The sequence below is a fragment of the Tenrec ecaudatus genome, chromosome 2, assembly GCF_050624435.1.
Source record: "Tenrec ecaudatus isolate mTenEca1 chromosome 2, mTenEca1.hap1, whole genome shotgun sequence".
Classification (NCBI taxonomy): Eukaryota; Metazoa; Chordata; class Mammalia; order Afrosoricida; family Tenrecidae; genus Tenrec; species Tenrec ecaudatus.
The window spans coordinates 134,394,303-134,413,405 of NC_134531.1; the positions used below are offsets into that span (position 1 = coordinate 134,394,303).

A 19,103-nucleotide genomic window follows, 5' to 3' on the forward strand; every position below is an offset into this window, starting at 1 on the left:
ATTATCTTTTTCATTACTTTCTCTTTGAACTTCATTCCCATGTGCTGTTATTATGTTTTTCTGAACATCGTGGCTCTACTAGTAATTTATTAAAAGTTATAAAGTGGAGAGAACTTCAGGTAGAATCCTTAAAATATCATTATAGCTTACATTTTTAAAAATAATCAAAAAAGGTCATATAGGTCAACCAACCTTGCTGGTCAGGTTGCATGTGAACTACAGCAGACAAATATGTAATAAAACAAGAACAAGTAGTATTTATGAACAAAAATGCAATGAAAAAAGAAAATTTTAAAACAATTATTTCAGCTGTTAACATTTATCATTAAACTGAAAAGAAAATTCCCACTACCATTGAGTCGATCCCAGCTCCTAGTAGCCCTACAGGGTAGTGTAGAAACACTCCCGAGGGAGCAGTGAAAAAATGGAATGCAAAATGTGTACACAAAGACAAAGTCTCTTCATTTTCAGAAATATATATAAATAGTATGGCTCATATTTCTAAATATAAAATAGAAGGATTTAAAAATAGGATAATAAGACTAGATCATTGAAAATCATCAAAAATTAAATGGAATGCATACTGATCAATATATGATGCATACACAAGCTGAAATTAACTAATAAGTATCAGTTTGCAACCAGCAATCATATGGCTTCCTAGGCTGAGAATGACAAATGGAAGACAGAAAGGCATGCATGTAGGCAAGCTGACAGGGTGTGGGCGAGAGATTGGAAGCACACCCAAGAAAATATATAGGTTTAACAGAAGATTTTGTACATAGGTATTTCCCTTTACTAATAAATATAGCCACGAAGAGGGCAGAGAGGATAAAGTTATGAAAGCGTCTGAGATGTAACCAAATGCTTGGAGAGAATGACTTGCGTAGCCTTCAGGACCATCGTCTTGGGAGACACGACGGTTAACTGACACAGCACAATCCACAAAGGCAAAGACCTGTGTACCACTGTGGTAGCTAGCTACGAGGACCTTTGTGAGCTGCCATCTAAGGTGTAACTACTGCCGTTGCTCGGTCAAAAGGAATGAAGAGTGATAAAGCTTGAAGACGGAGGAAATACTGAGTCTGATATACCATGCAAACATCAGTCTCCAGTGTGCTGGGACTAGAAAACCTAATACCCAACATCATTTCTGTGTAGCTCCCTCTTGTCCAATTTTCTGTAATACAGATTCCAATACTCTAAAATTTTGGATTCTGATCTCTGTGTACTAATCTCATGAAGAAAGAGTGCACTGTGGATTCACCTTCTGATTTTATTTTATATTTTAGTTTAAAAATCATTTTATTGGGGGCTCATACAACTCCTGTCACAATCCACACATACATCCATTGTGTCAAACACATTTATCCATTAGTTGCCCTCATCATTCTCAAAACATTTGCTTTCTACTTGAGCTCTTGGTATCAGTTCCTCATTTTTCCCCTCCCTCTCCGCTTCTCTCTCTCACAAACCCCTCATAATTTATAAATTATTATTTTGTCATGTCTTACACTGTCTGGTATGTCCTTTTACCCACTTTTCTGTTGTCCATGCCCCAGGGAGGGGGTTATATGTAGATCCTTGTGATCGGTTCCCCATTTCTACCCCTTCCCCTCCAGGTATTGCTACTCTCATTATTGGTCCTGAGGGGTTCATCTTTCCTGGATTTCCTGTTTATAGTTCGTATCTGTACCAGTGTACTTCTTCTGGTCTAGCCAGATTTGTAAGGTAGAATTGGGATCACGATTTTAAACTCTGTAATAATCCCTTGTGGTATTTGAAAGATTGCTTCTTCTTCTATGAAAAGGTCCACGGTGAGCAAAGTAAAGTGCACTGAAATTCCCAATTTTCTCAATACTATCCAGTTTGTTATGAACCACAGATTCGAATGCCTTTACATAGTCAATAAAAAACAAGAGCCATCTAACATCAGCAAGGATCTCTCTTGCTCACATCCTCGTATGGGTTCTCCTTCCATCCTGGTGGCTCCCTGTTAGCAACAGGATAACCGCTGCCGCGATTGTTGAATGACCTGCAACACATTTTTATATGCATGTAATAGTAATGATATTTTTTGATCATTTCTACATTCTGTGGGGTCACCTTCCTTTGAAATGAGCACAATTAATGGATGTCTTCTAGTCACTCGGCAGGTTGCACGTCTTCCCTTTCTTGGCTTAGGGGAGTGAGTGCTTCCCAGCAATGGAAACCTTTCCATTGGTATTCCATCACTTCCTAGAGACTTGCATTTGCCTTCAGTACAGATTGGACTGCTTCCTTCAGTACTATGAGTCCTTGATGGTAGGTTACCTTTGAAATAGTTGGATATTAACTTGTTCTTTTGGATACAGTTGTTGCGTGTATTCCTTCCATCTTCTTTTCATGCTTCCTGCACCATTCAGTATTTTGCCACAGAATCTTTCAATATTACAACTTGAGACTCGAATATTTTTCAGTTTGTCATACTGTGGTAGTCAAGTGTTACTGTGGTGCTGTAAACTATCATACAGGTATTTCAAATACCTGCAAGTTTACCCAAGGTGAATAGGTTTCAGGATAGCTTCATCACTCAATACAGACTATAAAAAAGCAAAAGGTTATCAATATCTAAGGAGTTAGCCACTGAAAACTTGGCAAATAGCAGCAGAATATTGCCTGATGTACTCCTGCAAAGTGAGCAGCTCCTTTGGGAAGGCACTCATAATAACACTGGGGAAGAGCTGCCTCCTCCAAGTGGACTTGGCCATAGTGGATGCAGTCAACCCTGCCAAACCTTTATTTGCTGATGGGGCATGATTCAAAATGAGAAGAAATATCTGTAAATATCGATTAATAATCAGAATTTGGAATGTGTGAAATTTGAAATTTGGAAAATTGGCAGTCATCAAAAATGATATGGCACACATAAAGATCAATGCCCTAGGCTAGGCAGGAGTAAACTGGAGTGGATTGGTATTGGCCATTTTTAATCAGACAATCATATGGTTTATTATTCAAGGAATAAAAATTCAGGCTAATGGTATCACATTCATCAGCAAAACCAACATTGCAAGATATGTGTTTTGAAAAGATAATACTTATCTGTCTGAAAGGAAATGCAGTCAATGCAACTTCTCTAATTTATGTACCAACCATTAAAGCTGTTGATAAAGAAATGGAAAAAATACACCAATGAATTCAGTTGAAAATTAATCAAATATGCGATCAAGATGCAGGGATAATTATTGGCAATTGGAATACAAAATTTGAAGACAAAGGAGAAGGAACTGAACTCGGGAAATATGGCCGGGGGAACAGAAACAAGTTGGAGATAACAGGATAGAATCTTGCAAACCTACCTTCTTCATCACAGACACCTTTGAGAGAAACAGATATGAGGACTATGCATATGGACTTCTCCACATGGGACACCCAGGAGTCAAATGTACTACAACTGTGGGAAGAGACAAGGGAGAAGATACATATCACTATCCAAACCAGGCCAGGGGAGACTGTGGAACAGTTCCATCATTTGATCAAATGTACATTCGATTTAAAGTTGAAAATTAAGACAAGTCAATGAGAGTCGAAATCTGACCTTGAATATATCTCACCTAACTTTGAGAACATCTCAAGAACAGATTTGAGTCATTGGACACTGACAGATATGACAAGCTATGAGATAACAACAAGAACACCATATATGAAGAAAGTATAAGGCCATTAAAAAGACCTGAAGGAAAGATAAATGTGAACATCCAAAGACATTCCGGAATGAGCCAAAACAAAAGGAATAAATGATGAAATAAACAGACTGGAACAGACATTTTCAAAGGACGCCGCAAGAAAACAAAGTGTTATTATATAACATGAAAAAACTTGGAGTTAGAAAGATGAAATGACAGCAACATTCTAAATAGTATGGTAATTAGTATTCATGAACTATCCCAATAGTTTTCCTTTTCCTTTTTTTTAAAGATTGAATTAAAATTTAGAGGGAAAGGAGGAGAAAAATGTATAAATTTCTATTCAGTTATTAATAATGTCATAACCAATCATGTTGTAATTCAATGCAGACATATTGTACCAAAGAATTTTATTAATGGTATTCATGTCAGCCAGTAAGTGTTACATTTAAGTAATTTATAGCTGTAATTAAAACTTATTATTCTATGTACAATACAGAGAATAATCAGTAATAAAGACTCTGTATGGTCTGGTACAGGAGGAGGTCCAGGGGGATGAGTGGGAGGGGGATACCATGAGTTATGGTACTGAGTGACACAACCTTGCTTATGTCCGTGCCCCACTTTATAGTTGTTTATGGTCATAAAATGTGCACAATTTCATGTCATAAGCAGAACCAAGAGTTCTACTAACAAAGTATGAGAGCTAAAGATACATAACAAATATCACATACCCATAATACTGATTTTTCATATGTGGTAGTTATTGAGCTAATAAAATGTGTGAGTTTAATTAGTATATGTGTGTATCATTTTCTGGGCAATACTGATTACCAAGAATACCAAATCAATTTGAAATACTATACTCTGGTCACCTTCATTTGTACATTTTTGTTAGATAGTTTCAGAGGATGTCCCTTTATTATTATTCCCTGAGATGTGGTCAGATTTAGGATAGCAAAATAAAACAGTTAGCTGACATGTTATATAATCCCCCTTCTTTAATCGAACACTGTTTGAATGGCATAGGAAATGTAGAGTATGTGTGAGATGTACTATTACCCCATAGAACTTCTCATGGTCATAGAACAGTTGGGTAAAGAGAACAAACAATTAAGTGCCCAAAAGGAGGTTACAGGGCAAAATAAATGATGCGACATGAAATGTTCAGGAAGGGTGGCCCAGGTGAAGGTAACAGTGGCTGGGCACTTGTGGTGAAAGGAGTGGGGAGGTGGTGGGATCTGCCACAGTCGAGGAGCAGGAATTGCTCTCCATGACCTCAAAAGGTGTGTGTTGTGTTAGAGTGTAGACACATCCATTTATCAATGAATTCTTTTAACAAAAACGTATCAACCAGATATTGATCAACGATGCTGACTTATTTGTACTCACTTTTGGACTTCCTCCTAGCTCTCCGAGATGCTAGCAAACAGTCTATTAACAGTGACTGGAAGATTGAACACTCTGGAGCATTCAATCTAGCGGGAACGACGGTGCATTACCTACGACGAGGCCTCTGGGAAAAGATCTCTGCCAAAGGCCCGACCACTGCACCTTTGCACGTCCTGGTATGTGATAGCTTCATGTCATCAGCTTCAAGTTGCAGATGACGGTCCCAGCCTGCCTTCTCAAGCCTTGTTCTAATTAGAATGGTCTAAAATGCCTCCAAAAGATGGGCTTTTTTATGTGTTTTACATCTTGAAATCTATAAACTATAATAATGACAAGGGCAAAAAGGTCTTTTAGGAAATATAGTAGAGACTGGAAATATAGGTTAAGTAGAAGGAAAAAAGGACCTCCTGTTTTCCTACAGAGTTCTCGGGTTTGCTCAAATATTTTCACTTCACTTGCCTAAGCTTATCTAAGCAGTAGGGTTGGGGGGTTGAATCTACTACATGGTCTCACCAAAGACAGCCTGGTAATTTGTGTCCATAAAGATTCTAGCCAAGGAACCCTGTGGCACTCACTTCTACCCCGGAGCACGTAGAGTTGCTATGAGTTGGAACTGACTAAGACAAAGGCCTGCTTTTTGTATTCCCCCCTAAGACATACATCTATTAACAATCTGTGAATGTGTATAAGAAAGTCCTATAATATGACTAATCATAACATTTAATTCACATTCATTATAGATTTAATCCTCATAACAATCCCATGAATTTGTGTTTTAACCTGCAACAACAACAACAACAAGGAAGTATTAGAAAGGCTAATTAATGGGCACCATGTCATCCAGCCAGTGATTTCTCAAACTTATAATGATCGAATCAATTCCAACTCACAGCACCCCTAGAGGGTAGAACTGCCTCTGTGGGGTCCCAAGGGTATCACGCTCTATGGGAGTAGAAAGTCTCAGCTCTCTGCCTTGGAGTGGCTGAGGGTTTCACACTGCTGACCTTGCCATTCACAGCCCAACAAGTAACCACCCACACCACAGTTGTTAACGCTCTTCTCGGCTCTTTTCTGATACGAAGTGTAAATCTAAATTCTTTCCAGCCTTGGGACAGAGGTATAGGAGTAGAAAATAGAATTTTAAAATAATAAAATGTGCACTTTTAATCATTATTTTGTGCATCTCCCCACAATTTGTTTGGACCTTATTCTTTTATTTGGAGGAAAAATGCCACCATTCTGACATTACAGCATGTGGAGAAAAAAATAATAAGTAAAACAACTTTGTATGATCAATACCTGGTTGCTTCCATAATTGAGTCACTTAAAATAACAGCAGTATCAAGAGCAAACATATTTTTAAAAACATTTTATTAGGGGCTCATACAATTCTTATCACAATCCATAAATACATCAATTGTGTAAAGCACATCTGAACCTTCTTTGCCCTAATCATTTTCACAGCATTTGCTCTCTACTTAAGCCCTTTGCATCGGGTCCTTTTTTTCCCCCTCCTTCCCTGCTCCCCCCTCCCTCATGAACCCTTGATAATTCATAAATTATTATTTTGACATTACTTGCCCTGTCCAACATCTCCCTTCACCCCCCACCCTCTGTTGTCAGTCCCCCAGGGAGGAGGTAACACGCAGATCCCTGCAATTGGTTAAATGACATTGGGTTTCTTGCCTTATTAAATGCAAACTACCTTTTCAAAAGAATGACATTGAGCTTCTAACTCAAAATCTTATGTCAGACCTCCGTGTTGGGTGGAGGCATTTCCTTGCGACAGAGTCTCTAATCTAACTGGTAATTATCATGGTTTTCCCTGGAAGCACAAATCATATGTAAAGTCAGTGAACTGTGTTTAAAAGGAGGCATAGATGTGACCTGGGTTTATTCAGTAATCCAAGGGAAACTACCCTTCTAAAATTTTTTCTTTAAGGACGATTGCAGACCAAAATCTGGTACTAAATTTTGAAAGGCAATGCGAAGTGCCCCCACGCTTCAATTTGTGCCTCTCGACTTTAACATTCTCACACTTTCCTTCTTGCGAAGAAGGCTGCCAATTTCAAATGGCTTCAAAAAGAGATTATGGTTTTGTAGCCAACTTCTTTATTTTGAATGGCATTAGAGAGTCCATGACGATATAAAGTTCTATGACAAGGTAAATCATTAGGAAACATATTTTCAATTAAGAGGTAAGTTGATAAACAGCTGGTTTTATTTACCAATGTGATAACTTTGAAAGTGATTTAATCGTCTGGTTATAGACAAAATAAGGGAAGCCAATTTTCTTTAATTAGCTAAAATTAATTTAGCTAAAAGTTCCTTATATTAGTAAATTCAGATATTTAATGCCAAAATTACAATGCGACGATCTCAAAACTAATGCCCAGCACATCAAGTGTGAGTCTAAAGGTGTTATTTTTATTCTTGACATATTTTATTTGTAAAGTTATCACACTACTTTTTAAATATAATAAAAAAGATATCTTAATCATTCTAGGGAACTCCAGTGGCATAGTAGGTTACATGTTTGGCTGCTGGCCACAAGTTCAGCACTTTGAAACTACCAGTTGCTCTGTGGGGAAAGATAAGACATTATATTCTAGAAAAACCTTAGTCTCAGAAACCCACAGGGCAGTCTACTCTGTCTCATAGGGTCTCTATGAGTCACAGCTGACGCTGTGGCAATGAGTTAATCATTATATTTGATATATTGAATATAACTTTGAGAAAAGGAAATAAATAAGATATAATAGAAATGCTCAAACTCTTAAAGTTGACCCTTTTTTTTTTTTCGTTTTCCCCACCAAACCAAAAAAAACTAAATCCGTTGCCATCAAGCCAATTCCAGTTCATAGCCCCATTCCCCACACTACCCCTGCCTCACTCAGACATGGTATGAGGCAATTCTGAATCACCTGTGCCTACATCTGTCATGTTACTGGTTAAATAATGAATGAAGTTCTATAATAATTCAGTGTAGTTTTAAATTTTAGATATAGATAAACTTTATATATCACACTGTAGTCTATATATTGATCTCAATCTCACAGTCATAGAAATGACATACTTCACAAATTTTGTTCAAATATATTTATAAATAAACACATTTTTATTCAGGTTTTTCTTTTATTTAAACATGTTTGTGATTGCCACTGTGAGCCAGGCTCTGATACTGGCTTGGCCCTGGGGCCAGTGGAAAACAAACAGACATGTTATTTCACTACGGGCTAGTCCACGATGGCCCAAAGTTTAGCTAGTCCCATACACCTTCCTGGTTTATTAAAGTATTCACATATCTGTACATACATGTAGATTTTCAGTGAACACTTATTGAATACTTCATGGGGAACTTTGTATATTGCAAATGAAAACTAATTTTTCCAAAATTAAGTTAACTTTGAGCATATACGAAATTAAATTCTTCTTCTCTAATTTTCTTAATGTTCCCAGATGTTTGGGAATTCCCAAGACTGTTCCTCATCCTCTACTGCCTCAGGGGCTTCCCATTCATGTTTTCTGTTTATATAAAGGCTACGTTTCATATTAGTTTGTGAGTCGTATATTGACGTTATGTAGAACACATTCTTGCATCTTCCCACTTGTGTAAAACCCAAAGTCCCCTCACACATGCACCCTGCTGTGGGAAATCACCTTTTCCACTGACTTGACAAAAAAAAAAAAATCTGGTATCTCTGACATTCAGATGGGGTTTTCTTTGTGATTTCTTTAGCTTAGAGGTAAGTACAGATCTCTCTTTTTATTTTTAAAAATGTTTGATATTTCAACTTTTAAACAATAATGTCACGTCCATACTAAATATTAAGGGATCATGAACAAACACCATGTAATATAAATTTTAAGGCATCGTTAACTTGAGTTTTAACATTTAGATGGAATATGCTCTAATTTCACCCATCTGTCTTGGATCGTCTTATATATTGTAGGTGCTGCTGTTTCAAGACCAGAATTATGGTCTTCACTACGAATACACTATTCCATCAGACCCTCTTCCAGAGAACCAGAGCTCTAAAGAGCCCGAGCCTTTATTCATGTGGACACACACAGGTTGGGAGGATTGTGATACCACATGTGGAGGAGGTGAGCAATTTTTAATTATGTTTTCAAAACATCAGTGATTTTCACCAAGGGTAATTACGGCAGACCCCCTCTCTTCTATTCTAGAACCCATGAGCATTGCAATTTTAAAAGGTGTGTGTGTGTATGTGTGTGCATGTGTGTGTGTGTGTGTCTGTTGTTCATGTGTGACACAAGTGATGCCTAAACTTAACGTGCCCTGTACTATTTGGTGGAAATATCTAACATGAAGTGAAGAACTATTATTTAGTATGGTTACATGTCTTACTTAATATGATCATTGCTTTTCAGAAATATTAATGCATTTTATTATAAAATTGACCTTCACACCAGTCTAGGTCTATGTGGACTTCAGTGCATTCATAGAATCTCAGTTGTTTTGACTTTCACATTATCCCTGTTCACAAGAATTGTAGTTCGGCATTAAGTATAAGGGGGCCTTGAAAGAGCAACACTGGTTTTGCTTATGTGTTATTTGAACATTTGAAAAAAATATTTAGTTTCCAAAACCAATTTAGTTTACTATTTTTAACCAACTTGACACTGTTTTGAATAGATAGGCATCCTAAAATGATCCATTTTCAGTTTTGTTTTTGTATTAGAGGTTGAAGAGTTAAAAGAATGGCTTCAAAATAAGTTGTACCCAGAGGTAAACATTTAATTCTTTATTGCACAGATGTGACAAATGATTGCTTCCCGCTGGTTAGATGGCTTGTCATTGCTCACAACCAAGTGTTTAACCGTAATGCTAAGGCAAGGTTCAAGAGAATGCCATCCCTATCTTCCATCAATAATCATTTGTATCAGTAGCCTAGTACTTGACTGTCCATATCAATCTAATAATAAACTTTCAATAGCTCCATTGTATCAAGTTCCTTTTAAGACAAAATAAACATTATATTTAATTTTACAAATAATATACTCTATAATATTATAATGTAATGTGGTTTTGGCAAATAAGTGAAATATATTTTTGGAGGTGGGGGACAAAGAAACTAATAATAGGGGTAGCATAAATGTTGCTGCAGTATGTATGAGCAAGGATGAACCAAGACTGGGACACATGAGATGTCAGTGTCTGGGAAAATTCCAGACAGAAAATAAGCACAGAAGTTAATTACATGTTATCATATCAAATTGTAATAAAAATTCTGGCCAAAAATAAAGCAAGAAAAGAAAATAGATGGGTATTGTGAAATTAGGAGAGATTTTAAATATGGTGGTCAGAAAAGGCTTCATTGAAAAGGTCACGCTGACTTAAAATATCTTGAAATACTTGACTTAAAATATCTATGAGACTACCTGGGAATGGAGAGTGACAAGCAAAGGTCCTGAGGCAGGGAAACTAGTAGGTCGGAATAATAGCAAGCATGCTAGCATGAACTTGCTTTGTTCTGAGTCATGGAAAATCACTGGGTGTTTGAAGGCAGAGTTTGTAAAAGTGAATTCTGTTTCTGAGTTGCAAAGAGATTCGATAGAGGGAAATGGTTAAGGCAGATAAAGATCTGTCAGAAGACTACTGCAATAACCCACAAGAGAGAAACGTGGTTCAATCTCAGTCATAGCAATGTAAATGGGAGTGGAAGAGTGCTCAGCTTCTGTATCTATTCTGAAAGTAGAACTAACAGCCTGTGTTGCTAGATTGGATGTGGAATATGAGAGAAATCAAGTTTTCAAGGACGATGTGATTTTTTTGGACCAATACATTTCTCAAAGGAAGCGTCCGTGCATTTACATAGGAAAGTTGGTAGAACAGAGTTAAGAGGTTCTTTGATTCTCAACATAAGTTTGAGGTGGCTTCTGTACAGCTAGGAACGACAGCAAACAAACAGGAACATAAATCGGCATTCAGGATGAGAGTCTAAGCTAGATATACTAAATATATGGATGTTAACTTAAAACTTAGACATCAGGGCGGGAAAAAAATCACCAAAGGAGTAAAAAAAAGAGGTGGGGCGGGGGGGGGGGAGGGGGGAGAGAGGGAGCGGGCAAGGGAGGCAGGGAGAGAGAAACTCTTGGAATATTGTATGTCTACCCTTTAGGGTTTGAAGACAAGGGAAAGGCAACAAATACAATCAAAAGGAGTAATTGACCGCATGAGAGAAGCCAAGAGAATGTTCTTGTGTAAAACAATTAAAGAAAGAATTACCAGAAATGGAGAACAGTCCATTGTGCCTAGTGCCACCAATTAGTCAGAAACAAAGTGTCCTGAAAATTGACTATCATATTGAACTATATTTATATTCTCTATGTGATGCTTAGACCATGGAAGTCAGTGGTGATCTCATCAGAAGTAATTTTAATGGTGTGTGTTTGGCTGTAAACAGCAAGTGAGATGAATTAGCAAAAAATTTACTTTAAATAACTCTATCAAAACACATGATACTAAAATAAAAAACAGAGATAGTTCCTGGAGAGAATATGAATCCAAGGAGACTTGTTGTCTTAATGTATGAGAAATTATATTTTCTTCCTTGCTGATGTGAATTTTCTAGAATAGATCAAATATGTAGTGATTAAATGAATGCTGGACTGATATTTTGAATTGACAAGATGTTATGGGATGCAGTATTGGCTTTAGGTAGGCATAATCCATCGCTTATAATAGTAATAAAAGCAATTCTTTGTAAACCAGTGCATATTCTAGGAGTTTTAGTTGCATATGTTTTCTCGATAAAGGCTATCATCCTGAGAGTGAGATTGGAAAAGGATTAAGGTTTCAAATTAAAAGATGTTGAAAAGACATTGACAAAATGAAAGGAATGGGTAAATGTGTTTTGATGGTACAGTAGGACAAATTGCCACTGAAAGCTGTTGCTCCTGGGTCTTATCCAGTCTGTTCTGAATCCCTGTGTATACCAGGACACAAACGTTGTCTAATCCTGCACCATCTTCAAAATCACAGCCATATTTGTGTTCGGGGTTACAGTCATTGTGGTGATACATCTCATTGAGGGTCTTTCTCAATTTTTTTGACCCTCTTCCAGGTTCTGCTCCCTGGAGGGTCTCTTCCAGGGATTGGTGCCTCAGGATAACCTACCAGAAGTATGTGAGATGAAGTGTCAACATTATTGCTTCTACTTTTAAAAATATATATATGTTCATTCTTCTGGAAATCTCTAACATATCCAATAGTTTTTGATGATGCCATAATTCAAACACATCAATTCTTCCTTATTCATTATCCAACTTTCCCATGTATTTAAAGTGGTTGAAAATATGTTGCCTTGAGGGCTCAAACAAAACCTTGAAACAAAATCTATAGCCATTGATGTGATTCTTACTCATGGTGACTCCATATATGACTTCTGAAGATGCTAACTCTTCAAAAGAACCAACTTCTTGTCTTGAATTTTACACTTTTTTTTTCCTGTTACGCAATTCATTTATTTTTGCTCTAATCGCTCTGACTTCTCTTGTACCAGTGTTTGAGACGTTGTTGTTGCTCTTGTTCTAGTTATTGAAAATGCTGGGTTACATCGTAGGCTTCGGATTTCTGTTTTCTTGTGTATGTTGAATGCTATAAATTGTTCTCTGGTAATTTTTTGTTGTTGCTGTGTACCAAAGGATTTGGTATGTTGTATGTTCATTCTCACTTGTTTCAAGGAACTTTTAAATCTTGTCTCTTACTTCATCCATTTTAGTCATTTTTAAGTAGTGTGTTATTCTATTTCCATGAATTTGATTTTTGTTCATGTTATATTGTTGATTTCTAGTTTTATAGCCATGTTTTATAGCTCATACATCAGTTTGTTGGTTGTAGTGGCTTATGGGTTGCTGTGAGTCTGTAAGCTAAGTTGCTAGTAATTCAAATGCCAGTAGATTTGAACAGATATCAATGGAGCTTCCAGACTATGAAGAAGGAAATTAGCTGCCTGGAGAAGAATGGGAATTCCAGAAAGCTCGTCATGCTCATGCAGAACTTGTACGTATATCAAGAGGCAGTTGTATCAGCAGACAAGGGAATACCATATGGTTTAAAATCAGGAAAGGTGTTCATTAAGGTTGTAACCTTTCACCAACTTATTCAATCTTTATGCTGAGCAAACCATCAGAGAAGCTGGTGTATATGAAGAAGAATGTGGCAAAAATATTCTAGACATGTGTTCAGGAAAGATCAGTCCCTGGAGATGAGCATCATGCTTGGTAAAGTAGAGAGGCAGGATAAAAGAGGTAGGCCCTCAAGAAGATGAATTAACACAGTGACTGCCAACAATGGGCTTAAGCACAGGAACAATTATGAGAATAGTGCAGGACCAAGTAGTGTTTCATGCTGTTGAGCACAGGATCATTACGGGTAAGGACTGACTCAGTGGCACCTAACAACAACAGTTTTATAGCATTATGATCACAGAAAATGCAGTATAGAATCTCAACATTTAAATTTTTATAAAGATTTGCTTTGTGACCTATCATGGTTTATTCTAGAGAATGTTCCGTATACACTGGAAAAGAAAGTATATAGTATTGTTATTGGGTGGAGTGCTCTGTGTATGTCTAGGAATTTGAATTGGATTATTGTGTTGTTTATTTCTTTCTTTATTGAATTGTTATCCTGATGATCTGTCATTCCTTAGTGAGGCTGAATTGAAGTCACCTCCTTATACTGCTTTGTTGTCCATTCCTCTCCTCAACTCTATAAGGATGTATATATGTTTATTCTAAGTATGTTTTCTTGTTCTATTGTTTTCTCCAGACTTTATTTTTTAGTGTATTTTTTCTCTGTATTTAAGATGTGTTTCTTGTAAGCAGCATATTGATGTGTCCTGCTTTCCTATCCAATCGGCTATTCTTAGTCTCAACGTGCATTTAATCCATTGCCATCCATCATCATTATTGATATTTACACGTTTTTTGCTATCATGTTGCTGTCTGGTTTTGTTGGTGTGTGTGGTTTTATTATTTTCATTGTGTTCCTCTATTTCCATGCTGTTTTAAATATTGTTTACAGTGGACTGATTGCTGGGTGACTATTGTTAACGTCAGTCTTGTTTCTACAAATTCCTTTAGTTTCTCCTTGTCTTATTTATCTCATTTATCTCATGTTTGACAAATGGTTTGACTTGAAATAAGTTTCTTAGTTAGCAGACACCCCGCCCCTTTTTGTGGGTGTTCTATCTGTCACTCCATTGTTTTCTTGCCTGAATGGCTTCTGCTGAGAAATCAAAGTATTTTCTTAATGATTGAACTTTGTAGGTGACTGTTATTTTTCTCTCTGTGTTCACAATTATCTCCTATTCCTTGATATTAGGGAGTTAACTATGATATGTCACAGTGTTGTTCTTTTTAGGCTTGGGGGGTTCTCTTGGCTTCTTGAAGGTTATCGTCTCCTCTTTCATGGTGTTAAGAATGTTTTCTACTATGATTTCTGCTACATTTTTATTTGTTTCTGTTCTGGAATTCCTATGAGGCATAGGTTGTTCTTTTTGATAGTGTACCACACGAGTCTTGGGCTTCCTGAGATTCCTTTGCTCTTTTTATTGATTATTTCTCTTGTTAGTTGTCTTCAAGTTCACAAATTCAGCTTTATATCTTTTCAATTCTATTTCTTTACTTGTTTACCTAGATTTTTTCCATATTATTGATCTTCTGGAATTCTATTTAGTGTAGGGTTTCTAGTTTTTCTATTTGGAGAGATGTATCTCTTTCTCTCTCTCTCTCTCTCTCTCTCTCTCTCTCTCTCTCTCTCTCTCTCTCTCTCAATCATTTCATTGGGGCTCATACAGCTCTTACCACAATCCATACATACATCCATTGTGTCAAGCACATTTGTACATATTTCGCCATCATCATTTTCAAAATATTTTCTTTCTACTGAAGCCCTTGGTATCAGCTGATTTCCCCCTCCAGCACCTTCTCTCCCTCATGAACCCTTGATAATATATAATTTTTTTCATATCTTACATCAACTACTGTGTCTATATGACACCCATTTTTCTTTTATTTGTCTCCCTGAGAGGGGGTTATATGTAGTAGATCACTGTGATCTGTTCCTCCTTTCTGCCCCGACCTTCCCCTTCCCCTCCTGGTATTGCTATTCTCATTATTGGTCCTGAGTGGCTTATCTGTCCTTGATTTCCTGTGGTGTGTGCTCTTATCTGTACCAGTGTACCTGCTTTGCTCTAGCTGGATTTATAAGGCACACTTGGTCATGATAGTGGGGGGAGAAGCATTAAAGAACTAGAGGAAAGTTGTATGTTTCATCGCACTCTAACTGGATCATCTCTTCCTTGTGACCTCTCTATAAGAGGATGTCCAATTGTCAACAGATGGACTTTGGGTCTCCACCCCACACTCCCTCTCATTCACATTGATATGATATTTTGTTCTGGGTCTTTGATGACTGATACCTGATACCGTCAATACCTCATGATCACACAGGCTGTTTTTCTTCTTATATGCGGGCTTTGTTGCTTCTCAGCTAGATATCCACTTGTTTATCCTCAAGCCTTTACGACGCCAGATGCTATATCCTCTGATAGCCAGGCATCATCAGCTTTCTTCACCACATTTGCTTATGCATTCATTTTGTCATCAGCTATCATGTCAGGAAGGTGAGCCTCACAGAATTCGGTGTATTTAGAACACTTGCATTGAGGGAGCACTTGAGTAGAGGCCCGATGTCCATCTGCTACCTTAATACTTAGCATATAAATACGTGTACATAGATCTACTTCTCTATCGTTATATATAAAAAGATTTACATATGTACATACCTGTATTTGGACCTCTGTAAATGTCCTTTACCTTCTAGTTCTTTCCTCTATTTCTGTATTACTTTCCTCTTGTCCCACTATCACATTCAGCCTCCATTCAGATTTAAGTAAATCCTCTCGGCTACATTGCCCTTGATCAAGTCCCACCAGGCATTCTATGCCCTCCTCGCCATCAACTTTAGATCACTGGTTTTTTTTGTGGTCCCTGTGTTTCTTGACACACCTTTCATTTCCCACGTCTCCTAATCTCTCATGTCTTAGCCCTGGAACCATAGTCCAGGGTTTTCTCCTTTGGATTGTTTATCCGGCCTATCTTATCTACATAGACATGCAGAGACAATAATGAGCAGAAAAAACAAGATAGAACAAAACAACAATAACAAAAAAGGAAAAGCCTATAGTGTGTTTGTTGACTTATAGGAGTATTTCCCAGTTGAATCTGATGAGGTGCCACACCCTGATCCTAAAGGCTATTTTTGGTATTTCCCAGGAACTTCATTCCTTTGCTCCCCTTGCTGCTCTTTTGCATGCCCTATTGTTTCAACCCAGTGTGGTGGGGTCAGATCGGACACAATTCCCAGCACTGTGTTTCCAGTGTTTCTCTTCGTAGTGCTGTTGGTCAGTGAGGAACCTCGTGTCTTGTGGTGGGGCCCGCCCTATGGTTCTCTCTGTGCATTGGCTGCTCTGAGCAGGAATATTGTCCCTGGGGCTTGATGTGGCGAGATCTCTTACCTCCATCCATTGAAAGTACTTGAACATCATTTTTCTGAATTCTCTCTCTCTCAATCTCTCTCTCTCTCTCTCTGGTAGTTGCAGGGCCTTTTCTTCAGAATATTTCTTTGTATCTCGGTGTTTTTGTATTATTTAAACCCATTTTTCTTTGTGCGTGTATGAGGACTGCTGTTTCCACAGAAGCATGGTATAACTATTAATGTTGGAAGGACTGCTGGGTCATGTGAGAACAGTTGGTTTTAACTTCCCAGGGTATGGGACAGCCATTGGCTTCCTTTTGGGGGCAAGAGGATGACTGGAGACTCCATTGATGGCCCATGGAACACCTCAGTACTTCCTTGCCAGACCACGAGAGCACCCAGGGCTTCATTGCTGGGAGCTGAGAACCCCTATATGTTTATTTCCTGATGATCTAAGAGGGATTCACTCAAAGTGTAATAATTCAGCTCTCTTAACCCACATTATCTTTAAAATCAGGTGAAGCAAACCCACTGCCATCACATCAGTTCTCTCTCTGAATATTTAAGTAGAATAGGAAAGTATAGAATTACTACTAACAGTTTCCAAGACTGAAATTCTTTGTGGAAGCAGACGGATTCATCTTCTACCCATAGTGCAACTGGGGATTTTTAACTGCTGATCTTGCAATTATCAGGATAAATACTCAGCTCACTGTTTCACTAGGGCTCCTGAGCAGGTGTACAAGACTTGATTTTCACTCCTTTCCATAAAATAGAGCATTTATTTTAAAAATTATTAAAGTTTTCCATTAATTCAAAGAGATGTTTTGTGTTCTGTTAAATAAGAATTTAGATACGTCCTTATTTTTATTTCAAATAGCCTATTTTGTAAAATAATTCTATTTTTAAGCCAAACTCCTATATGATTTGCTCGTGAACAGATCTCTCCTGTACCATTGTGTTTATTCAAAAGTTTTCAATTATCACCAACTATGTTAATATGGTACATATTATTTCAATGCCAAACTATTTCTGGGCTTTTCGACAATATGTTTCTTTGCAGTTCATAAATAGAGTGGATGGACAGGATTTCAAGAATCGCATCATTTGTGAATTTGTAATCTTTCAGCACACCCATGAACTAAGTAAGAGTAAATTCAAAGCACAGAACATTGGAAACATTCATGCAAAATATATCTCAAGAGCAAAGTGTAATAATAATATCACCATTACACTTTTCAGGAGTATAATAATAGGACCAAATAAAGCTTTTTAAAGTAGTATTAAATTTCAATGTTTGATAGGTTTTCATCCTTCAAATTTTGTGGTATGATGTTGTGAACAATAGCTAATATTCTAACTTTTAGTTCTATGATTTTAAGTCAGTATTTCAAACCATATTGTTTTAATTAATATATGATTCACATAGTATAAAATGAACATTGGGAAATATACAAATTCAGTATTACTTAGTATTAAAATTAAAGTTGGAAAGTGGTAATCCAAGTTAAAATCAATTTATGATTCATTTTCTAATGAATTAGTAATAATAGCTATTAGCAAATACCCAAAACCTAAGAATATCCTTTAAGAGGAATATTAGTTCTAAATACTCAATAATAATTCTGTTCTCTGGTGAATTTTTCCAGTTTAAAATTGAATGGATATATCCCTTTGGATTTTAGCATTGTCTGTGAAATATTTTCTATATTGAAACCGCTTGAATTTTATTTTGAAAATAAATGTTCACTTTGTATGGAGTTCTGAAACTTTTTAGGAATATTAGGTTTGTTTGTTTGTTTTTAAGTTGTCTTTGATCTCAGCAGTGTGGATCTATTTGCTGTAAAATCCTTTACATAGTAGATCTGTGTTGTGCTCTCCTAGTTTTCAGAGACATGGGTGGTATGCCATTGTATATAATATGTGGAATCAATATTAACTGGACTATTCTGGAAGTTGTTTGGTTCTAGTGGGTGAATGAAGACACTGCTGGCACAAATAGTTGAGCTTTTTGCTATTAATCAAAAGATTGGTGGTTCAAGTTCATTCCGAAATTCCTGGCTATCTACTTCCAAATATCAGTTGCTGAAAACCTTATTTGCAAGCCTGAATCAACCTAATGGCAATGGGCTTGGGTTAGTTATTTGGCAGGTTAATTAGTGAAATTAAACAGAGACAGAGAATGCCAACATTAAATAACTTTTTTAAAACACAAGAGAGTTTAGCATGCTTTTTGAGAATCCTAAATAGATACATGGGAGGAAAAGAGAAAAAAAGAAGCAACATTTTTGGTTTATCAAATTAGTCCAAGTGCTGTAAATATTTAATTTTATATCGGGTAGACATGACTTTCCAAAGTACAGATAATAAAGATGCATCCATGCCTTTGGATCCAAGTTAAAGGTGACATCTCTGAATACAGATTACCATAGCTCATTAAACCTCCTTTAAGTTGTTTGGAAAGAGAGAACATGTTTAAGGGTTCTCTTTTTTCTGTCATTTAGGTGTATTGTGTATGTATCAAAAAATTG

General features: G+C 36.9%; 1 protein-coding gene across 1 annotated transcript in view; it reads left to right on the forward strand.

The window, feature by feature from the left end:
- The window catches only part of ADAMTS19 (ADAM metallopeptidase with thrombospondin type 1 motif 19), a 282,005-nt gene that overhangs the window by 210,194 nt on the left and 52,708 nt on the right, over positions 1-19,103 (forward strand). Inside the window, exons 17-18 of the mRNA XM_075543100.1 lie at positions 5,079-5,236; positions 9,014-9,167. Coding sequence (XP_075399215.1) covers positions 5,079-5,236; positions 9,014-9,167 — 312 coding nt within the window. The remainder of the gene's footprint in view (positions 1-5,078; positions 5,237-9,013; positions 9,168-19,103) is intronic.